General features: G+C 39.9%; 1 protein-coding gene across 2 annotated transcripts in view; it reads left to right on the top strand.

Annotated features, from left to right (window-relative positions):
- The window catches only part of LOC124772990 (klaroid protein-like), a 176,490-nt gene that overhangs the window by 96,021 nt on the left and 61,050 nt on the right, over positions 1-19,419 (top strand). For both annotated transcript variants that reach the window (XR_007014455.1, XM_047249365.1), the window contains exons 5-6: positions 8,823-9,080; positions 10,693-10,908. Coding sequence is in view for 1 of the 2 variants with exons in the window: in XM_047249365.1 (XP_047105321.1) it covers positions 8,823-9,080; positions 10,693-10,908 (474 nt within the window). In the remaining variant the exon portion in view is untranslated. The remainder of the gene's footprint in view (positions 1-8,822; positions 9,081-10,692; positions 10,909-19,419) is intronic.

The following is a 19,419-nucleotide window of genomic DNA, read 5'->3' as shown; positions in this document are numbered from 1 at the left end:
CAGGTAGGTCCATCGTCATCTGCAGTGACTCCCTGAGCAGCCTTCAGGCCATCGACCGCTGCTATCCCTCTTCTCCTCTGGTGTCCTCTATTCAGGAGTCTGTTTCCGCCATTGCCCGCTCTGGTCGTTCGGTGGTCTTGGTTTGGACGCCAGGTCACGTTGGCATCCCGGGGAACGAACGTGTTGACAGGCTGGCCAAAGGGGCGATCGACGCCCCAGCTTTGGAGATTGGCCTCACAGCTCGCGACCAGCAGCTGGTGTTGCGCCGTAAGGTGCTTGGGGTGTGGTCTGTTGAGTGACATGGAATGACAGCCCAGAATAAACTGCGGGCCGTCAAGGAGACGACCGATGTGTGGCGCTCCTCCCTGCGGTCTTCTCGCAGGGAGTCTGTTATCCTGTGTCGGCTCCGCATCGGCCATACATACCTGACGCACGGCCATCTTTTGCGCCAGGAGGGTCCCCCCCAGTGTCGGTGTGGGTCCCGGCTGACGGTCGCCCACGTTTTATTGGAGTGTCCCCGACTGCACACCCTTCGGCAGTCTTTTAATCTCCCGGGCACCTTGCCTTTGATTTTATGCGACGATGCCTCAATGGCTGACAGTGTTTTACATTTTATCCGTGCTAGTCCTTTTTATGGTTCCATTTAGAGTGGTCCTGCACCTTTCCCTTTGTGTGTCTCTTGTTCTCGAGTCTCTCATATTTGGTTGCAGATTTTAGTGTGTAGTCGGTTGGTTGACTCTTCCCCTTTTTTGTTGTCGTGGTCAGTCAACCAGTCTCCCGTCATCTTCTTTTGTTCTGTTTCCTTTTGTCTGGTGTCTTCGTGTCTGTAGTGTTCGTTACCGCATTTGTGTTCTTTTAGGGCCTGGGGGGGAGTCTCCTTCCCCTTGGGGCTTTACCTGCTTCGTGCATTTCTGTCTCGCCTTTTTTTTGGAATGGGGGACTGATGACCTTAGCTGTTTAGTCCCCCTTAAACATCCCAACAACCACAACCACCACCACCACCACCACTGATACTGCACCCGGTCACGATCAAATCAGGTACTGCGTGCTTAGACATCTACCAGCAGTGTAAAAGGAAATCTTCCTTGAGTGTTTTAATCTTATAGGGCCGGTAGGCTACTGCCCCAACTCATGGAGGGAAGCAATTCTGATACCTTTCCTCAACCAGGAGAGGACTGCACATCTCCCAGTACTTACAGGAGTTGTGTATTAACAAGCTGTGTAGGAAAGACCGTCGTGTGGCCTGGTTGTTAGAGATCAGGCAATTCCTTAGCTGCTCTTGTGTGTGGAGTAAGGAGATTTCGGTCCGCTGTAAACATCACTATTTGCATATTCTTTGATACCACTAACGCATATGACACTACTTGGAGATACAGTATTCTCGTACAATTGCATCGGTGGGGCTTTCGTGACCACTTCTCCATCTTCTTATGGTCTTTCCTGTCTTGTTAATTTTTTAGGACCTGAGTTAGTGGCGTGCTATCAGAATGTTTTGAGCAGGAGAATGCTGTCCCTCAGGGCAGTGATTTAAGTTCTAACCCTCTTTGCCATAGCATATCCATAAGCAGTATCAGGACTACGGTAAGGAGTCCTGTAAAATGCTCCTTATTTGTGGACAATTTTGGTATTTTCTTTTCCTCCTCCAGTGTTGCAACAGTGAGCTGTCAGTTGCAGCTTACAGTGTGAAGGTTGGACAAATGGGCTGCAAAGATGAGTTTTCAGTCTTCTGCAGATAAGTGTGTGTGTGTGCACGCTTATTTTAATCACTCTCATCATATTTTTTAGTTACTTGCCTAGCTTATGAGAGACACCATTCTACGGTTAGGAGACTCGGTGATTTCAAATTATCATTGTTAGCACACCTGAAAGACCAGAAAGCTCGAGCGAAGGTGTGCTGAAGATCATAAAATGGCTGAACCACAGACCTTGGGGAGCAGACAGGACAGTGTCTGCTCCAGTTTCATGGGACTTTTGTGTGTTCACGGTTAGACTATGGATGCACAGTATATGGGTCAGTGAGAGGCCTTCCTTACCTGGAGATCGTTGATGCTCTCCACCACGAGGGGATTAGGCTAGCCCCATACCAAATCTCTGTGCGTAGGCCTGGGAGCAGCCATCTGGTGGCAGTTCCATTGTTAGTCAGGTGTGTAAGTTCCTCACAGCTCCAACTTTACCCACATACCATACTGTTGCTCATCTGCATCTGGGATGCCTTTCCTCCAGTTATCCATGAGTAACGATGTTGTTTTGGGATCCACATGCAGAGTATGCTGGAGTCCCTCGGTGTGGTGTGAGTATAATCACAAATCCAGGGTTTTAACTGTCTGCTGCCCTGGTTATTGCAGAGGCCTAGAGTAATTCCAGACTTGCTGCAGTACATTAGAGATTTCACTCCTGCTTCTGTTTTTCATGGGATATTTTCTGACATTTTAAATGTGCACCATGACTGTGTAGCTGTCTTTACAGATGGATCAAAACGGGGACTCGGTTGTTTGCTCTGTTTTCCTGAATTGTGTCCTAAATGTCTGATTGCCTCAAGAGTTCACTGTGTTCAATGCAGAACTATATGTGATCCTATGGGCACTGCAGCAGATAACATGTTCTCCCAGTGCTAAATTTATCGTCTGTTCCAATTCCCTGAGTGCTCTTCACACTCTGCAACACTTGTACCCAGCAGGCAAAAGTGGTCCAGAGCATCCTCAATTCCCTCCTCCAACTAAAACGACTGAAGGTGGTGTATTTCTACTGGGTATCAGGGCATGAGAGGGCAGATCCATCAGCCATGGAGTCATGTTGTGATCCTCAATTATTTCAGTGTGCTATTCCCCTGCATGCTATAGCCTTGCTGTTAAGGTACAGAGTCGTGCATCGATGGGAAAATGAGTGGCTGGAAGGGACGAGCAACAAGCTCTGACCAGTAAAGCCCACAATGTGGCCGTGGGAGATCCTGCACACACATCAACAGGACAAGGTTCTCCTTACTCGTTTTCACGTAGACCACAGCCCTACAGTGCATGGCTTCCTGTTCCGGTGAGAGGACCCTCCAATGTGTGCTGCTTGTGGTGTACAGATCACACATCACATTTTATTGGACTGTTTTTTTGTTTTGTGACCAGTGTGTCAAGGAAGATTTTCTGATGGATCTGCCCTCTTTTTAAGTAACATTCAAATGAGTTTTGTTTGAATTTTAAAGTTTTGTGAACTGTCCAATATTTTTCTCAAGGTTTTAGGGAGATGGTTCTCATGTGTTTACAGGGTGACTGGCTTACCCATGTTTTTTGGCAGTGGTGAGCCAGTTACATTTCTCTTTGCCTTTCTTGTTGCTCCATTATCATTTTACTTGTGATGTACTTCCATGTATACCTTCATTCACTGTTGTCTTAGTGTGTATAGTCACATTATTGTAATTTTATCCACACTCATTTGTTTTAATGTATGTTAGGGCGCTGATAACATTGCTGTTAATCACTGTTGAGTCGTTGAGTGCCCGTAAACTGATAACCAACCGGTTGTGTTTGTTTTGAAATTGCATTTTAGGAGTCTTCACAGAGTAAAGCACCCTATACTACATGATCAAACTATTTGTCAAACTTCTCCAAGTTAGTCAAATATTTGATCATGCACAGCAGTTTCATTTGTTTGTCAAACTTGGAAGGTGTTTGAGAGAAATTTTGATTGACATCATAGTTAACAAGATCGGCGGATGTTATTTGTGTCGATGTTTTGCCCCACATTATTAGCGAAAGTCTTTCTACAATTTATCTCTCTGTGTCGTGAGTTCCCACAACTATGGAAACATGGTAAAGGATAAAAACAAAATAGCTCTGGTGAGTACCAAAATGGTAGAAGTGTTGTTTTCCTCAGCCACATATTGCGCAAGAGGAGGTGAAGATGGAAAATCCAGAATGAGATTTTCACTTTGCTGCAGAATGTGCGCTGATATGAAACTTCCTGGCAGCTCACAACTGTGTGCGGACCGAGACTCGAACTCGGGACCTTTGCCTTTCGCGGGCAAGTGCTCTACCAACTGAGTTACCCAAGCACAACTCGCGCCCTGTCCTCACAGCTTTACTTCCGCCAGTACCTCGTCTCCTACCTTCCAAACTTAACAGAAGCTCTCCTGCGAACCAACAAGGCAAAGGACTTGAGTTCGAGTCTTGGTCCGGCACGCAGTTTGAATCTGCCAGGAAGTTTTAAGAAGAAAATTGTCTACCCACGACATAAAAGTGATAGGGCAGTAAAACAAAAAGAATCTAAGTTCTCCGGTACTTCCATGGGCGATACAGATGTCCCACATTGTGTGGTATTTTAGTGAACTGACATTAGAGGACCAAGTAAAAGAGCATAAATTTTACTTGTATTTTTCAATATGAGGGCAAAGGTCTTGGTTATTAACTTATTCACCTTCATTCAGAAAAGGGCTCCGAGAGTAATGTTTCCTTTAACAGACGTTCATCAGTATATTTCTGTCTCAATTTCAAATCATTTCCTGGACCAATTTTTGGTTTTGTTTTGTTCTTTAGCTGTTGTCGGTGGTCTGAAGATTGGTTTGATGCAGCTGTCCATGCTACTCTGTCCTTTGCAAGCCTCATCATCTCCAAATAACTACAGTGACCTACATCCTTTTGAACCTACTTACTGTGTTCATCTCTTGGTCACCCTCTACTACTTTTACCACCTCCTCCCCCACTTCGCTCCAATACTAAATCAATGGTCTTTTGCTGTCTCGCAAAGTGTCCTACTAACCAATGTCTTCTTGTAGTCAAGATGTGAGATAAATTTTTTTCCCAGTGCCATTCAGTACCACCTCAATAGTTACATCCATCTAATCTTCAGCATTCTTCTGTACTACCACATTACAAAAACTTATATTCTCTTCATGTCGTAACTGTTTATCACCCATGTTCCCCTTTCATACAAGGATACGCTCCAGACCAAAACCTTCAGAAAAGAGTTCCCAACACATACATATATATTCAGTGTTAACAAATTTTGCTTCGGAAAAATTTTCCTTATCATTGCCAGTCTATATTTTGTATACCACTGTACTTCGGCCATCATTTATTTTACATCCCAAATAGCAAAACACGGGTACTGCCAGATGGCTACACATTGAGATAAGTCATGGGATGGCGTTATGCACATATACAGATGGGGGTAGCATCGTGTACACGAGGTGTAAAAATGCAGTGCATTATTGGAGTTGTAATTTTTAATCAGATGATTTATGTGAAAAGCTGTCCGATTTAATTATGGCTGCAGGATGGAAATTAACACTTTGCATGCAGAATGGTAGTTGGAGCTAGATGCATGGAACATTCCACCTCAAAACTCATTGGGGAAATAAATATTCTGAGATCCAAGAATACCAAATTTCATGCATTACTTCTCACCACATGCAACGCAGTGGTTGATGGCCTTTACTTAATGACTGAGAACTGCAGCATTTGCTTATGAGTTGTCAGTACTGATGGACAAACAATACTGGTTGAAGTAACCGTAGAAATCTATGTGAGACATTTGACTGTTAGGACAGTGTAGTGAAATTTGGCTTTATTGGTCTATGGAATCAGATGAGTGACATAAGTGCCTTTGCTAACGGCACCACGTCAGCTGCGGCACCTCTCCTGGGTTCGTGACCATATCATCAACGAGGCACTGTGCAACCTGGTGGTGGCTCCATAATTGTGTGGGGTGTGTTTACATGGAGTGGACTGTGTCATCTGCTCCAGTTGAACTAATCATTGCGTGGATGTGGTTATGTTCGGCTACTTGGAGACAATTGGCAACCATTCAACAATGGAATTTTTATGAATGACAATGCCCCATGTCACAAAGCCACAATTTTTCATGTTTGGTTTTTAAGAACGTTCTGGACACTTTGAGCAAATGATTTTGGCCAACCAGATCTACCAATGTGAATCCCATTGAACATTTATGGGACATGATTGAGAGGTCGATTCGTGCATAAAATCCTGAACTGGCAACATTTTTGCAATTATGAGTGACTATAGAAGCAGCAGGGCTCAGTATTTCTGCAGGGGATATTTGACGACTTGTTGAGTCCATGTCATGTTAAGTTGATGCACTATGCCAGGCAGAATGGTCCTACATGACATTAGAACATAACCCATGACTTTCGTCACCTCAGTGTAATTATAGTGCAGCTATTCATGGAAATCCAGTTTGGGCTCGAAGTTCTGTGGCAGCGAAACTTGGTAGACACACTAATGCATTAATATGTAACTGATTTACGCTGGAAAAAAATTATATCTTATTTTGGCCACCAGGTGTTATACACCGTATGACAGTGTGACACCGAAACTGTCATTTGACAAGCTTTAATGGTGAATAATACATCATCATTATTCCTTTCCCACTTGTTTGATCTTTCGTGCCCACATCCAATTCCTAATTCATCACATAAGGAAACATTTCTATATGTCTTTGTTGCATTCACTGTGCCAGATTTTACACCTGCTGAGCACTTTTGATCTACTTTATTCCAGTGTAAATAGGTTCTGCATTAAAGCGTTACCGTATGTACCAAATTTTGCTGCCACACTGGTCCTCTGTGAATAGCTTTACTTTATTTCCAACCACCTGGTGTTTGTGCTGATCTAATTCTCTCAGCATCACCGGATTTAATTCAGGTATATTCCATTATCCTAGTTTTTCTTTTGTTGGTATGCATCTTATATCCTGCTTTCAAGACACTATTCGTTCAGTCCGACGCATCTTCCTTGTAGTGTGCTGTTTCTGACAGAACTATGTCATTGACTAACCTCGAAGTTCTTATTTCTTTTCCCAGAACTTTAATTCATCTTTCAAATTTTTGCTATGGGCTTTCTTTCCCCTCACGCAACCTGGGAAACACATCACTGAATGTGAGTGAATAATGTTTTCTTGCTCTTGCAGCACTGACTTGTGTACCCTGAATTTTTCCCCTTTCAATCACACTTATTTGTGGGATGTTTTTGTGATTTTCGTAGTACGTTTTCTGGAGTAAATATGTCTTTAAGCCTGGAACAAGCTGCGAAAGCTGTTGCTTTGGTGGAAGATAGCTGCAGCGTGCATTACGTTACAGAGCGTTGAAGACTACACTTCCATGATTTCCAGAACTGTACGAAGGTACAGGGGAAACTGGGGACTTTGCAAGAAGACCAGGAACAGGCCCGAGAGGAGCGTCGGAGAGAGATGTACGCTTCTCACAACTTAAAAGTTCTCCACAACAGTCACACTGTCACTATTGAAGCACGAAATCAACTCCACTAGGTTTGAGGGGTCAATTTTAGTGAGAGACCCATTTGAAGAAGGCTGGGAGAAGCCATCTTCAGTCCAGAAGACCTGCTATAGGTCCGGAACTCACCAGAGACTGTTGCACAGCTTGACTACGTTTCACAAGGGAGCATCTTGACTGAACGGTGCAACAGTGGGATCAAGTGTTGTTCACAGATGAGTCGTGATTTGGCCTCCGATAATCTGACACAAGAAAGAGGATCTGGAAAAGACCAGAGAAACGTATTTCCCTTGCACATTGTCGTCGAGGACGCCCTCATGGTGGTTCTGTGATAGTGTGGGCAGGAATCAGTAAAGCTGCAAGAATGGATTTGGTCTTCGTGGAGCATGGGAGCTTTACCGCCCATCCTTCTAGAACATGTTGTGCCTTTTGCTTCATTTATTGATGATTATTTTACACTAATGCACAACAATGCATGCCCACATGTGGGAGTTTTGCAAGACTCATTGGATGAAACAGGGATTCATACTATGGATTGGCCTGCTCAAAGCCAAGATTTGAATCTGATTTAACACGTTTGGGACCGGCTGGTGAGAAGGGCATGTCAGCATTATCCAGAGACTCTACAATCCCTTTGAACACCCCCCTTGGAAGAATGGGATATGATTAATCAACAGGAAATTACCATTACCGCGTTAATCAGGAGCATGCCTTAAAGGTTGAATGCAGTCATTGGTGCAACAGGTGCCAATAGACGCTTTTGAAGATGCTAACAGAGGTCTCAGAGGTCTGTGATGTGAAATGTGAAGTGTATAACATCAAAACAGATGTGCATTACCTTTATGAGCTTACTCAAAATTTCCACAAAGTGTGCGTCTCTCGCTGAATTTTCTAAATTTGTTTATAATCATGTTTCTTTTTTCATGTTTGGGCATTTAAGATGGGACCATACCCAATATTCCATCATAATATAATGGATTAGTGTCATAAATTTAAAATAAATTTCAAAATATGTCTGCTTGTGTCTGTATGTGTGGATGGATATGTGCGTGTGTGCGAGTGTATACCTGTCCTTTTTTCCTCCTCTTTTCCCCCTAAGGTAAGTCTTTCCGCTTCTGGGATTGGAATGACTCCTTACCCTCTCCCTTAAAACCCACTTCCTTTCGTCTTCCCCTCTCCTTCCCTCTTTCCTGATGAGGCAACAGTTTGTTGCGAAAGTGTGTATGTTTGTGTGTCTATCGACCTGCCAGCGCTTTCGTTCGGTAAGTCACCTCATCTTTGTTTTTATATAAAATAAATGTCAGTTTTTTAAAGAAATTGTAATGTTGCTTTTTGCGTGCCAGTCAGTGTAATTCAGCCAAAACCAATAATTACATTAAAATTAGAGTTATACATTATGTTGTTTTATTTAATAAAATGTTATTTGTTACTATCAAAATGGAATTAGGCTTAAGTATCACTTCTATCTATGAGAGTTTCGTACTTACTGTCTTCTCATTTAAAGTAAGTGTTTTTTATTTTTATTTGTGATTGTTTACTTATTGCCAGTTGTTGTGAAAATTATAATAAAATTTGATTACAGGGTATGTGTCAGAAAAGCTGAAGCGCTGGTCTGCAGTTGATTCCGATGTAGATGAAGTCGATGAAAAATTCTCAGCCCATAAAGCCAGCACATCTGCTTCAGCTGAGAAGAAGTCTGTAATTGTTACGAAGCTGATTACAATATGGACATATATAACAACAATTTTGACATCTGCAAGAAAAAGTTTGACAACTGCAAGTCAAAGAGTTAACAGTGTTTTCAGAAGGGAGAGATATGTGGAAGAAGAAGCTCATTTCTGTAAGCTACTTGTATAACTAACAATGACAATAACAGAATAACTTTAACAAAAATGTGATTGGAAGAATACTATTACAAAATATAGGTTTCCAGTTGATGGATATAAAAGCTGTGGGCAAGATATATAACACATCAAATGCAGTTGATGGTCTCCTTAAATTTTGGATTAATATGCTTCTTGAAGTTTTAATGGTGGTGATCATAATGTGTGCACTATTTCAAAACTTGGCTGTTAATCTCTGCTTTGACGTGACTATTTTATATATGTGGCGATGAAACTATTCTCTCTCTCTTTCTCTCTCTCTCTCTCTGTTCTTTTACTGGATGCCAAGTGAATTCTGAGTAAGATGGAGTGGGTGAGCATTCCAAGGCTAATTATCACACCAATACAATGAAGTAAGTCTGTACTTCCAGCACAGTGGTATGATTTACATTGATACACTTCAGTAAAGAAAGGTTATACTGATTGCCAGTCTGATGGACCGCAAGTGTGGGTAGATATTTGAAGGAAACAACGGTTTTTCCAGTGTGAATGTGGTATAATGGAGAGGGCAGTGGCGGATGGCCTAATGCACGTGCCCTGGAGTAGAGGTATAGTATAAGAGAGCAAGAATCTCAAGTGTGTCTGTAGGCAGGTGTGAGAGTTGGTTACAAGACATCTCTCTTATGCTTCCTTACATATCATTGCAGAAATACTGAGGTATGCATTGTCTCTAGAGACTCCATGCTGCCTGTGGAATTTGGTCCTTCAGTTGTTGCAGCATGTGTAACTGTCTTAGAACAGTAGGCTGTGCAGTCTGAAATCTTGAGGAGAAATGTAAAAAATAATTAAAATTATTAACTAATGAGGTCTCCTTTGGGACCAATAGGGTTGTGCATAGTTTCCCATGCTGTAAATGTAGAGCTGTCACTGTGAGAATGTTTGAGAGTGAGTGGTTACTCTTGTTTCATCAGAAACTATCAGCCAACCTCTCTTACTCATTCCTGTGTGATACATGTGCTTATCTAAGTAGTTAAACATTGCTTACTAGCTTCAATATAATGAACAGTAATTGTGTTGAACTGTAAAGATGTACAAAATAAGATTGTTTTTGGGGACATGTAGACCAGTCTGGACCCATAACATCAGAGGGAGCACAGAAATTATTCTGTCAAATACTGCACATGGTGACTGCAGAGCATGTATGTAAATGCAATAATTTGACACGTGCTAAAATTTTAGCATAGGTAGTTACTGTGTAACATGAACTGTAATGGTTTTCGACATTGATCATTCAGTCACAAAAATGTAGAACGTGACTATCTTACTAGACATTTACCCTCTAGCTGTTTTTTGTAGGTATATAATATACCTAATCTTTATGTTGGAGCTTGCCACCATTTGACTGTATTTTTTTTATTCCTAGTCAATTGTTTTTATTAAAAATATGGAAAAATTATATCTTAAAACAATGGTAAAAATTAACAACAGAATGACCTCCACTTTTTAGCTATAAGAAACTTTAACAACATGATCGTGACTTGGGAAGGGTAATTTAACTTCTTTTATTTGTTCCATATGTCACCTGTAAATTCTGAAATTGCAACTAATAGAAAAGTTTTTCCATTACAGCATCAATGCAGTTGGAATCTGAGCAGCAGCCATCTGCATGGCTGAGGTTCCAAGGACTTATGTTGTACTGGGCTACCTGCTTCCAGACATGGGTTGTTGCCTGGTTGCTGTACTGGTTACACGGTGGACAAGATCACGTAACTTCAGAGCGTAGGCAACGCAAGAAATATCTGCAGTTGTTCCTCCTGGGCTTGCTGCCTCTGCTTATCCTGCTCGGTGAGTGGTTGTATGTTTCTCTTTGTAATTAGGATGGGACTTAAATGTGTAATTGCTGATGTCTGCTTTCACAGGCATGTTGTGTGTCTGTAAATGTTATTACCTTAGCATTTGGTTATGCATTGCAAATTGGGCTTCTTTGTTACTGCCTACATTATAATTTGTAGTAGTTCTAGTTAACAGATTAATTTCATGAAAGATTTGAAACTTATTACATTATGACATTGTATCAGCAGAGAGATGTGCAAGCCCTCAGACTTGTATACCAAAAGTTTATAGTTACATTAAATTGGAAAGGAACATACAGTAATGGGAAAGCAACTTGAAATCTACCTTATTTACTCGAATCTAAGCTGCACCTGAAAAATGAGACTCGAAATCAAGGAAAAAAAATTTTTCACGAATGTAAGCTGCACCTGAAATTTGAGACTCGAAATTCAAGGGGGGAGAGAAGTTTCAGGCCGCACCTCCAAATCGAAACAAAGTGAGACACAATTTAGGTTGAATGAATGACGATCCAGCTACAGTAGTTTGGTTAGAGTCATAAGCCTAGCAGTTAAGCTTTACCAAGTAGCCATTGCTATGTGTCAGGCGCTCCGTCCGTATTTATACGGGTACCCTTACTTTTTCACGTGCTTCGTCTGGTTTGCATTGATTGATTATTTTTCTTTGATCTGATAAGTGGCGTCTTTGTTATAGGTGTTTACGTCACTCTAAGCTGAAAATGCATTACTGTACTGTGTCATGCATTGTCGCATTCTGATAATAAGTGTTTACAGCCTGTTGCTGCTTGCGGCATGGCTTGTTCTGTGCACGCTACCGCCGTTTACAATTTTTTTTAAAAAAAGAGGAATTGTCTCATAAATGAAACAATGGCAAGAGACTGCTATTTGTTGTTACTTACACGGCTGCTTTCTTTGGTAATGATCAACAAGAACCAAATAATAGTGCGTATGATAGATGATGATCTGAATGAGAGTTTAGCGAAAATATTTCTCCGTTTGAAAATTTTTGCAGACGCCTCTTTAGTACATTACATTTTGCACAGAAATTAGTCATTGTAGATTTAAAAATCTAGTCAATTGCCGTGCTTCATTTCTGACTGTGTCACTATTAGGCATAAGAATAATATGAATATAAACATGACATGATATGTATATTCTCTTCCGCGTTTGCTGTTGTCTCACTCTAGTTTCGTAGTTTATTAGGCAGACAGGATTTAAATGAGATAGCAGCAAACACGAAAGACTACATGGCAAAATGTTTATATTCGTATTCTACTTCCGGTGAAGAGAATACTGCATGTGATTCACAATTCATAAAAGTTCCTGTTAGCAACCATCTCTTCTCACAGGTAGGAAAAAATTCAGAGCGTAGAGTGGCCATATTGACAAACATCCCAAACAGTCTTGCCAGTCGAATTTTCGTAGTACATTGAAATGCTGCGACGTTCGAAGATGAACAATATGGAATTTGTATTTACTTCATTGGATAATGTATGAAAATGCAGTGGTCGAAACTCGAGGCGGAGAAAAAAAAGCCCGTCTTCCCCTCCCCCCCCCCCCCGCCCCACCTTTTTTTTTTTTCTTTTTTTTAAAAACTGGCGCGGGGGTTTTGGCACCAGTATTTATCTTTGTACCTGCAATGCATGCCTGTGTAGCGCTACATATATTCGATGGCAGAAGTTAGTTGTGGCGGCACCTACCAACATTTTTCAGACCTTCCACTTACTTTGCACTCGTTCTAAGCCGCAGGCGGTTTTTTGGATTACAAAAACCGGAAAAAAAGTGCAGCTTAGATTAGAGTAAATACGGTATGTTGTTGCACACTGCAGTTTGAAGTGGATGAACAAGGGGTGCAAGTTTAAATAATGTTCTTGTTTGTAAAACTTAATTTATAGCAACAGGAGGTAAACTGTTAAGAAGATAGTTAGAAGTTTCTACAATTTATCTTGTTTCATGATTCCTACTATCTCATTTTATTAACAAGTAGTAGGATATTAAAAAATATGAGAAAGAAGATATCAGAATTACAATGAGTAAAAGCAGTGTTGTTGGCTACTTATTGAAGGCATGTTACAGATAAGAACATTACATAAACATTAAATGTGTGCCACAAATTTTATAAAACCATTTCACACAGCATATTTTCTATTGAGTGACCAAAATAATAAGACAACACGTGAATTTTGAGGATGCACATTTCACCCTCCCCTTTCTCTCCCCAACACACACACACACACACACACACACACACACACACACACACACACACACACACACAACCTCTCGGAAAGCGCTTCATTGATGATTAGAGCAGTACTTTCCTAATTACATCAGTAGCCTGCCAACCTTTAAATCATCTCGTATATAATTAGGTCAAAAAAAAAGTAATGTTACAGGATCCTTAGTGTTTCAGATAAATCCTGTTATGTGTATTGTTCTAGTTTTGAACACTTTCCATGTATCTGTGAAATAAGTCTGTAAATGTGTCAATATCTTTTCTAACAGCTTATTTCATCTTATACAATGTTTGCTTATAATTTGTCTATATACTGTTCATGACATTAACAAAAATAGGTCTGTCTTGGTAAAGATATCATAATCTTCCTATGTTTTTTGTTTTAGTGCCAATATGTTAGATTTAGTTTCAGCTTCTGAAAAAGACTTGAGTTCATTGCTTCCATCTGTGCATTGTAATTGCATGACTAGTCTGTAGTAGTCATGTGCATAGACATTGGTCTTGGGGAATGCACTTCTGGTAATTGCACAACAGTGCACTGCAACACTGTCCATGCGATGTTAGCAGTGTTCCTGCTCCAGCACGTGGGTACTACACAGCTCCAGTAAGCAGTACTGGAGTACGGTGCTCCTTATTAGGCAGTGCGAAATTGTGCAAACATCATTGCTGAGCAATTCCTGCCAGAGGAGTGGGTTATGTAAGCAGAAAGTCAGCTCCCTGGTAGGCATGCGGCCATTATCTTTTTCAGATAATTGTGCATCAGTTCATTACAAAAACATCTGCTGACACTCAAATGAGTTATGGCACTGATATGCTCCAGATACATCACTTTAACATACACTGCTCCATTGCAGAAAATTGGAATGAAAAATGAAGTAGAACTTTCCAGTTTAATTGAATCAAATAGTAACTAAACATTTTTTAAATTTATTATAAAAATGATCAAAGCAAAATATTTAGTCTTCTTCGCGTGCCCCAGTTTAAGAAGTTAGGAGCTGTTGATTTCTTCCCTTCAGTATTATGTAACGATATCATAAACTGCCAAAAATGGTCTATAGATTTGTATGGCATGGTTCACTAATTTCACCCCTAATATGTAAGCACCAGCTCCATTTTCCTCTATTCAGTTCCTTTTATCTGAGTAAATTCCGAGCTGTTAGATTTTAAACATTTTCCAAGCTGTTAGATTTTAAACATTGGCAGTGACAATATTAAAAGTGGGGTTTATGTGACGCAACAAAATTACAAATAGTTCCACATGCAGGCTGAGTTGTGTAAGATGCAAATGCAGGGTGAGTTTTGTAGGGCATAACACCCATTTTATTTTGTGAATGGTTCCAGATATTGAAATGAGGTTTTCAGCAAGTAATATCACATTAAGGACCACGTACTTTGGTAAGTAATAATGTGCTTCAACTCTAGTATCGATCAAGTTGTTGAAGCAAGTATAATTGCATCTGAAAGAGCTTGAAAAAATGAGTACAATGATATAATGATTAATGTTGAGGTTGAGACTCTTCGCAAAAGCATCCAAGAAATTTACCAAAATTGGAAAGCAGTGTGGCCATTCAGCTATTGTTATGTAAACACTGTCAAGCAGAGCTCTCATGTGAGGCTTCCTCATTACATGCAACAAGACAGCCCTATATTACTACAATGAAAACTCATTTCCTGTCTGACATAAATACAGGGTCAGTTATTGTTTCTGTGTATGGAACTACGATTTATCCTAACTTCTGGCGCATTGGATGGGGCTTAGGAAAACCATTTCTAATGTGTGTTGTACATTTCTAGTTTTTTTGTGGAAACTGCTAGTTTTGTCAGACAGTTTTCCATTTAAACTCTCCCTATTGCTGGTTACATGTAAAAGCCAAACCAGAGATGTTGGTCATTCACACTTCATCATGAGAAACAGTCCTATTCAAGGGAAAAATGAAACTATGCTATTAATTCCATAGACGACCTGTCTTTGCCTGTAGACACTGAAATGCTTCTTAAAGGGAACCACCTGCTATTGTACAAATGTGTGTATAAATACTATTCAAAATTGTAGGTCAACGGAATACACTTCAGATAAACTGAACAGTTTATTGAGAGTGATTGGAGGCATATCACCCACAAAATAAATACTTTCATTAATGAAATGTAACTTTACACTTTACTTAAATATGTGCCCAAATTGTTTACAAGTGACTGAGTCAGATGAACAGATTAAAGTACATTCATTTTGCCATTGCATACTGTGGTGGCTACAAAGCATTTACTGTCTGGCGTAGTTGGGGCTTCATGATTGACTGTATCTTTCAGTGTTTCCCATAGAAAGGAATGAGGAGTCAAATAAAGAGACCTGTCCAGCCAGTGTCCTGCAGTATTCTGCTCTACCTGATGACCAGGAATCTTTTCTTCACTGTTTGCATAGCAACATGGGAAGTACGAGCTGGGCAGCTGTTGTGTTGAAACCACATCCTTTGTCATTTATTCAGTGCCACCTATTCTAGAAGAAAACAGAGACCGTTCGTAAGACAGTGAGAATATGTATTTCTGTTTAATATCCCAGGAATGAAGTAAGGTCTCCCAGTGGGTGCCACACCATGAGTTTATGCTCCACAGTTGTTATACCTGATGAAGCCAGCATGAATTTTTAGTTGGCCAGTAGTGCATGTTACTTAAAATTACATTTCTGTGGTTTGTAAACATTCCTTTGTGTAAATAAATTCTCTCTCACAAGCAAAGCACATCAGAGAAACAAAGTTCTACATGGCTTTTTGATATCGTGTCCTCAATGTGCCCAATATAAAGTTGCTTCATCTGAAATAGTGTCCTCAGTGTGCCTAGTACAGTGATAGATGAGAAGGGTGAAATTTATATCGAAGCAAGGTGCGAATGACACTCCTCTGGCTGATCCCACATTCCTTGGGAATATGTCTTGTGCCACCATTTGCATCGAAGTAGCTTGTCTTAACTCACCATTGGTGTCTGTGTGCAAGGAATGTTGTCACAGATATTACCTGTCTATGGATGATGCAATTCCTTCTAGTTCTGCAGTGGAGAGAAGTAAATAGTTTAAAGGCTTGATGTGGTAATGTAGCCTAGCATGAGCGTGTTTACAACACAGTAGCCAGTTCTGGCCAACTCTTATTTTAATTTTAGAATATTTCTCAGATTATTTTGCACGGAGTTTAAACCTCAGCAGTAACAAGCGTTAATAACTGTTCTTGTCTTTTCAAGCGCTTTTGGATGCCGTTAAAAAAGAATATCATTCTGCTTAAAAATTATACTTGCTTCAGTAACTCAATATGTTGATCTACATAAGTTACGATATTTTTTCATCTACCTGGTACATAGCCCTTAGTGTAGTATCATTTGCCAAAAACCTTGTTTCTGTATGTGGAAACATTTATGAAATAAAAGGGGTGTTACATCTTACGTGAGTTTTCATGTAAAAAGATTGTATAAAGGCAGTAACATATAAGAAGATGAAAAACACTGCTCTGGCTGTAGAAAGTGTTTTACTAAAACCAATACTGGTTTCATGCTAATTTTAAGTGCATCTTCAAGTGATAAATTGTCTACAATATTATTTTACACTGTCCTGAAGCCTTATGCTATTGAATAATATTGTGTATACTTACGTGCATATTATTTGTGCCTGAAACCATTAGTGGTTTTCTGCATCTGCCAGCTAAATGAGTTCATGTGGGGTGATCAGTCAGTCAGTTTGATAGCATTTGACAGCTTGAGGAGTTCTGAAATAATTTTCAAATGACCATTACCCTTCTTTATAGAGTAATAACTCAGTTGTACTGATCGGGCCTTTGTGCAAGTAATTTCATTGTGAAATTTATTTTCAGTGATGTATACGGATTTTGTATGCCTTTAATGATTGTTTTATTTCATTCCTTTCCAAATTTTTGGTCCATTCAGGCAGTGCACTATAGCAATTGGGTTGGTTTTTTCAACACTGTCTGAACTCTCATGATCTTCAAATGACTGCATTTAAGACACATGCACAACCTTGCTGACATCTTTCAATTACCTGCCTGAGGGGAGAGGGATCAGTTCTTCGGATAATGTCACTAGTGTCACCCAAGATGTGCTTAAAGCCAAAATCTTCTCTGCCTATTCCTAAAGAAAAATGTTCTTATTGCACTGTATTGTGTGTCACTTATTCTTGTAGTTCGCATCTACTTGCATTAAGTGGGGAAGGAATTGTTAAACCATTTCTGAAGGTAATTTTTTTTAACATGAGACACCATCCTTTTTAAACTGATGGTCTTTTTTGTTCCTCATAGCAGTTACTGGCTCACAAGACATAAAAGGATTATAGATGTCCTTCATAAATGAATTTCATGAGAAGTAGGATAGGAATAACAAGGAAACATAGGATGAAGAATGAAAGGGTATGGGAAATAGTGAAAGAGGAACCCTTGTTGAATGAGGAACCCTTGCTGAGCAGGATAGAAATGTCAAAGGTAAGATAATATGGGCACATAAAGAGTGGAAAACAAGAGGATTTCTAAGAAGGTACCTGGAATAGAGATGTGAAGGAAACAACGAAGAGGAAGCTTGAGTGAATTGATGACTGAAAGATGTGGATGAACACTGAAAAAATAGCTGAGTACTGGACCAGGGTGAATACAGAAAGGTGGTGGGAAAACAGGAGCAGATGGTGAGGCTTACATTCCAAACAGACCAACCTGGGGCTAGAAACTAATCAAGATGATTATAGCTGCCATAGTGTGGGAAAGGAAAGGAAGGGAAGACATGTAATACTGCATTAATGTTACCTTGGCATATCCCTGCATCTTCTCAGCAGACATATGAATGATCACTGAATAATGGCTGTTTAACCTTTAGACAACACTGGGAACATAATATGTAGCCCATCTGACTAGTACACCATGTCAAATGAATCTAGCAATTAGTGGTGTCAGCTCAAAATGATTTCTTCTGACCTGCTTTATGTTTTTAAGTACAATTCTAAGTGTATAAACTGATGTAACACTTTTATGACATTTTTGATACAAAGTAATTGCCTGTGTTTTTAACCTTTTGAACTAAAAGGTTGGTGACAAGTAATATCAACCATTTGTGGAAAACCAGAGAAAGATACATAACCAATTTATGTTGTCACTTGTATCTATATATGTAGTATTCAAGTTCAAAATTTTCTTTACATACAAGCTACTGGATAAATTTGGAAATTTGTCAGACTACAGACCCAAGCACTATTAAATTCGCAATTTTTAAATCTTACAGGGCATGGTTTCTTTTATAATGTTGTTTTTATTATTGTTCCCAAAGGAAGTGTTAAAATTGGGTATGCAGCTATAAAGCTCAGAAGTATGCATCAGGTTTAGAAAGGTTGTAAGCTGTCAAATGGAGAAGTACCGATGTATCATAAATGGATCCCTCAGCTTTCTGTGGGAACCTTTTAGTATACAGCAGTCATATACCTTTCTGAAACTAAGTGAACTGTGGCCTCGTCTACCCTGTGCAACTTTTGATGTGTACCTTGTGTCCTTGTAACATATTGGACACCATAACTTAGTAGCTTTGGCTCACTTGGTCCCATGTATCCTGATAAATAATGTGTGCAGAAGGTTTTTTTATTCATGAATTAGCTGAACTTCAAAGATAACATTGACAAAGATTGGATGCTGTAATATTTCTACCAATAAATCAGATACCTGAAGCTGTGATATCTGTTATGTTCTTTGAGTGTTGTTCAACTCTTAGAATTTGATATTAATGCACAATTTTTTGCATGCTGCTCTAGTTCATTGTAAATTTTATAAGGATTTTCTCAATTTTAGTTACCTCCTATATTGGCTTTTGTGGGTGTAAATATTAAATTATGCTTACACACTGAACTTCTTTTATGTACATAAACTTTTAAAAAAATGTTATTGTATTGAACAGTCTGTGTGAAATCAAATATTCAAATTCATAGTTGCATTGTTACTCCCCCAATCCTAGCTACACTGCACGAATGGGGCTTAATGGGACCACTTCCAATTTTTGTATGGAATTTTCTCTCAAATCGCTCTTTTCAGGTTAGAGTTGGCACTTACTTTAGCTCTGCTCATATTCAGGAGAACGGTGTCCCGCAGGGCTCGGTTCTCAGTGTTCCCCTCTTTTTGGTGGTAATTAATGGTCTTGCGGCTGCAGTGGGCTCATTGGTCTGTTCGTCTCTATATGCCGATGACTTTTGTCTTTATTACAGTTCCCCAAGCATCAGCGTAGCTGAACGGCGGCTGCAGGGAGCTA

Source organism: Schistocerca piceifrons, chromosome 2 (assembly GCF_021461385.2).
Source record: "Schistocerca piceifrons isolate TAMUIC-IGC-003096 chromosome 2, iqSchPice1.1, whole genome shotgun sequence".
Classification (NCBI taxonomy): Eukaryota; Metazoa; Arthropoda; class Insecta; order Orthoptera; family Acrididae; genus Schistocerca; species Schistocerca piceifrons.
The sequence above is the reverse complement of the archived record's forward strand: the minus strand, read 5'-3'. Positions and strand labels throughout refer to the sequence as shown.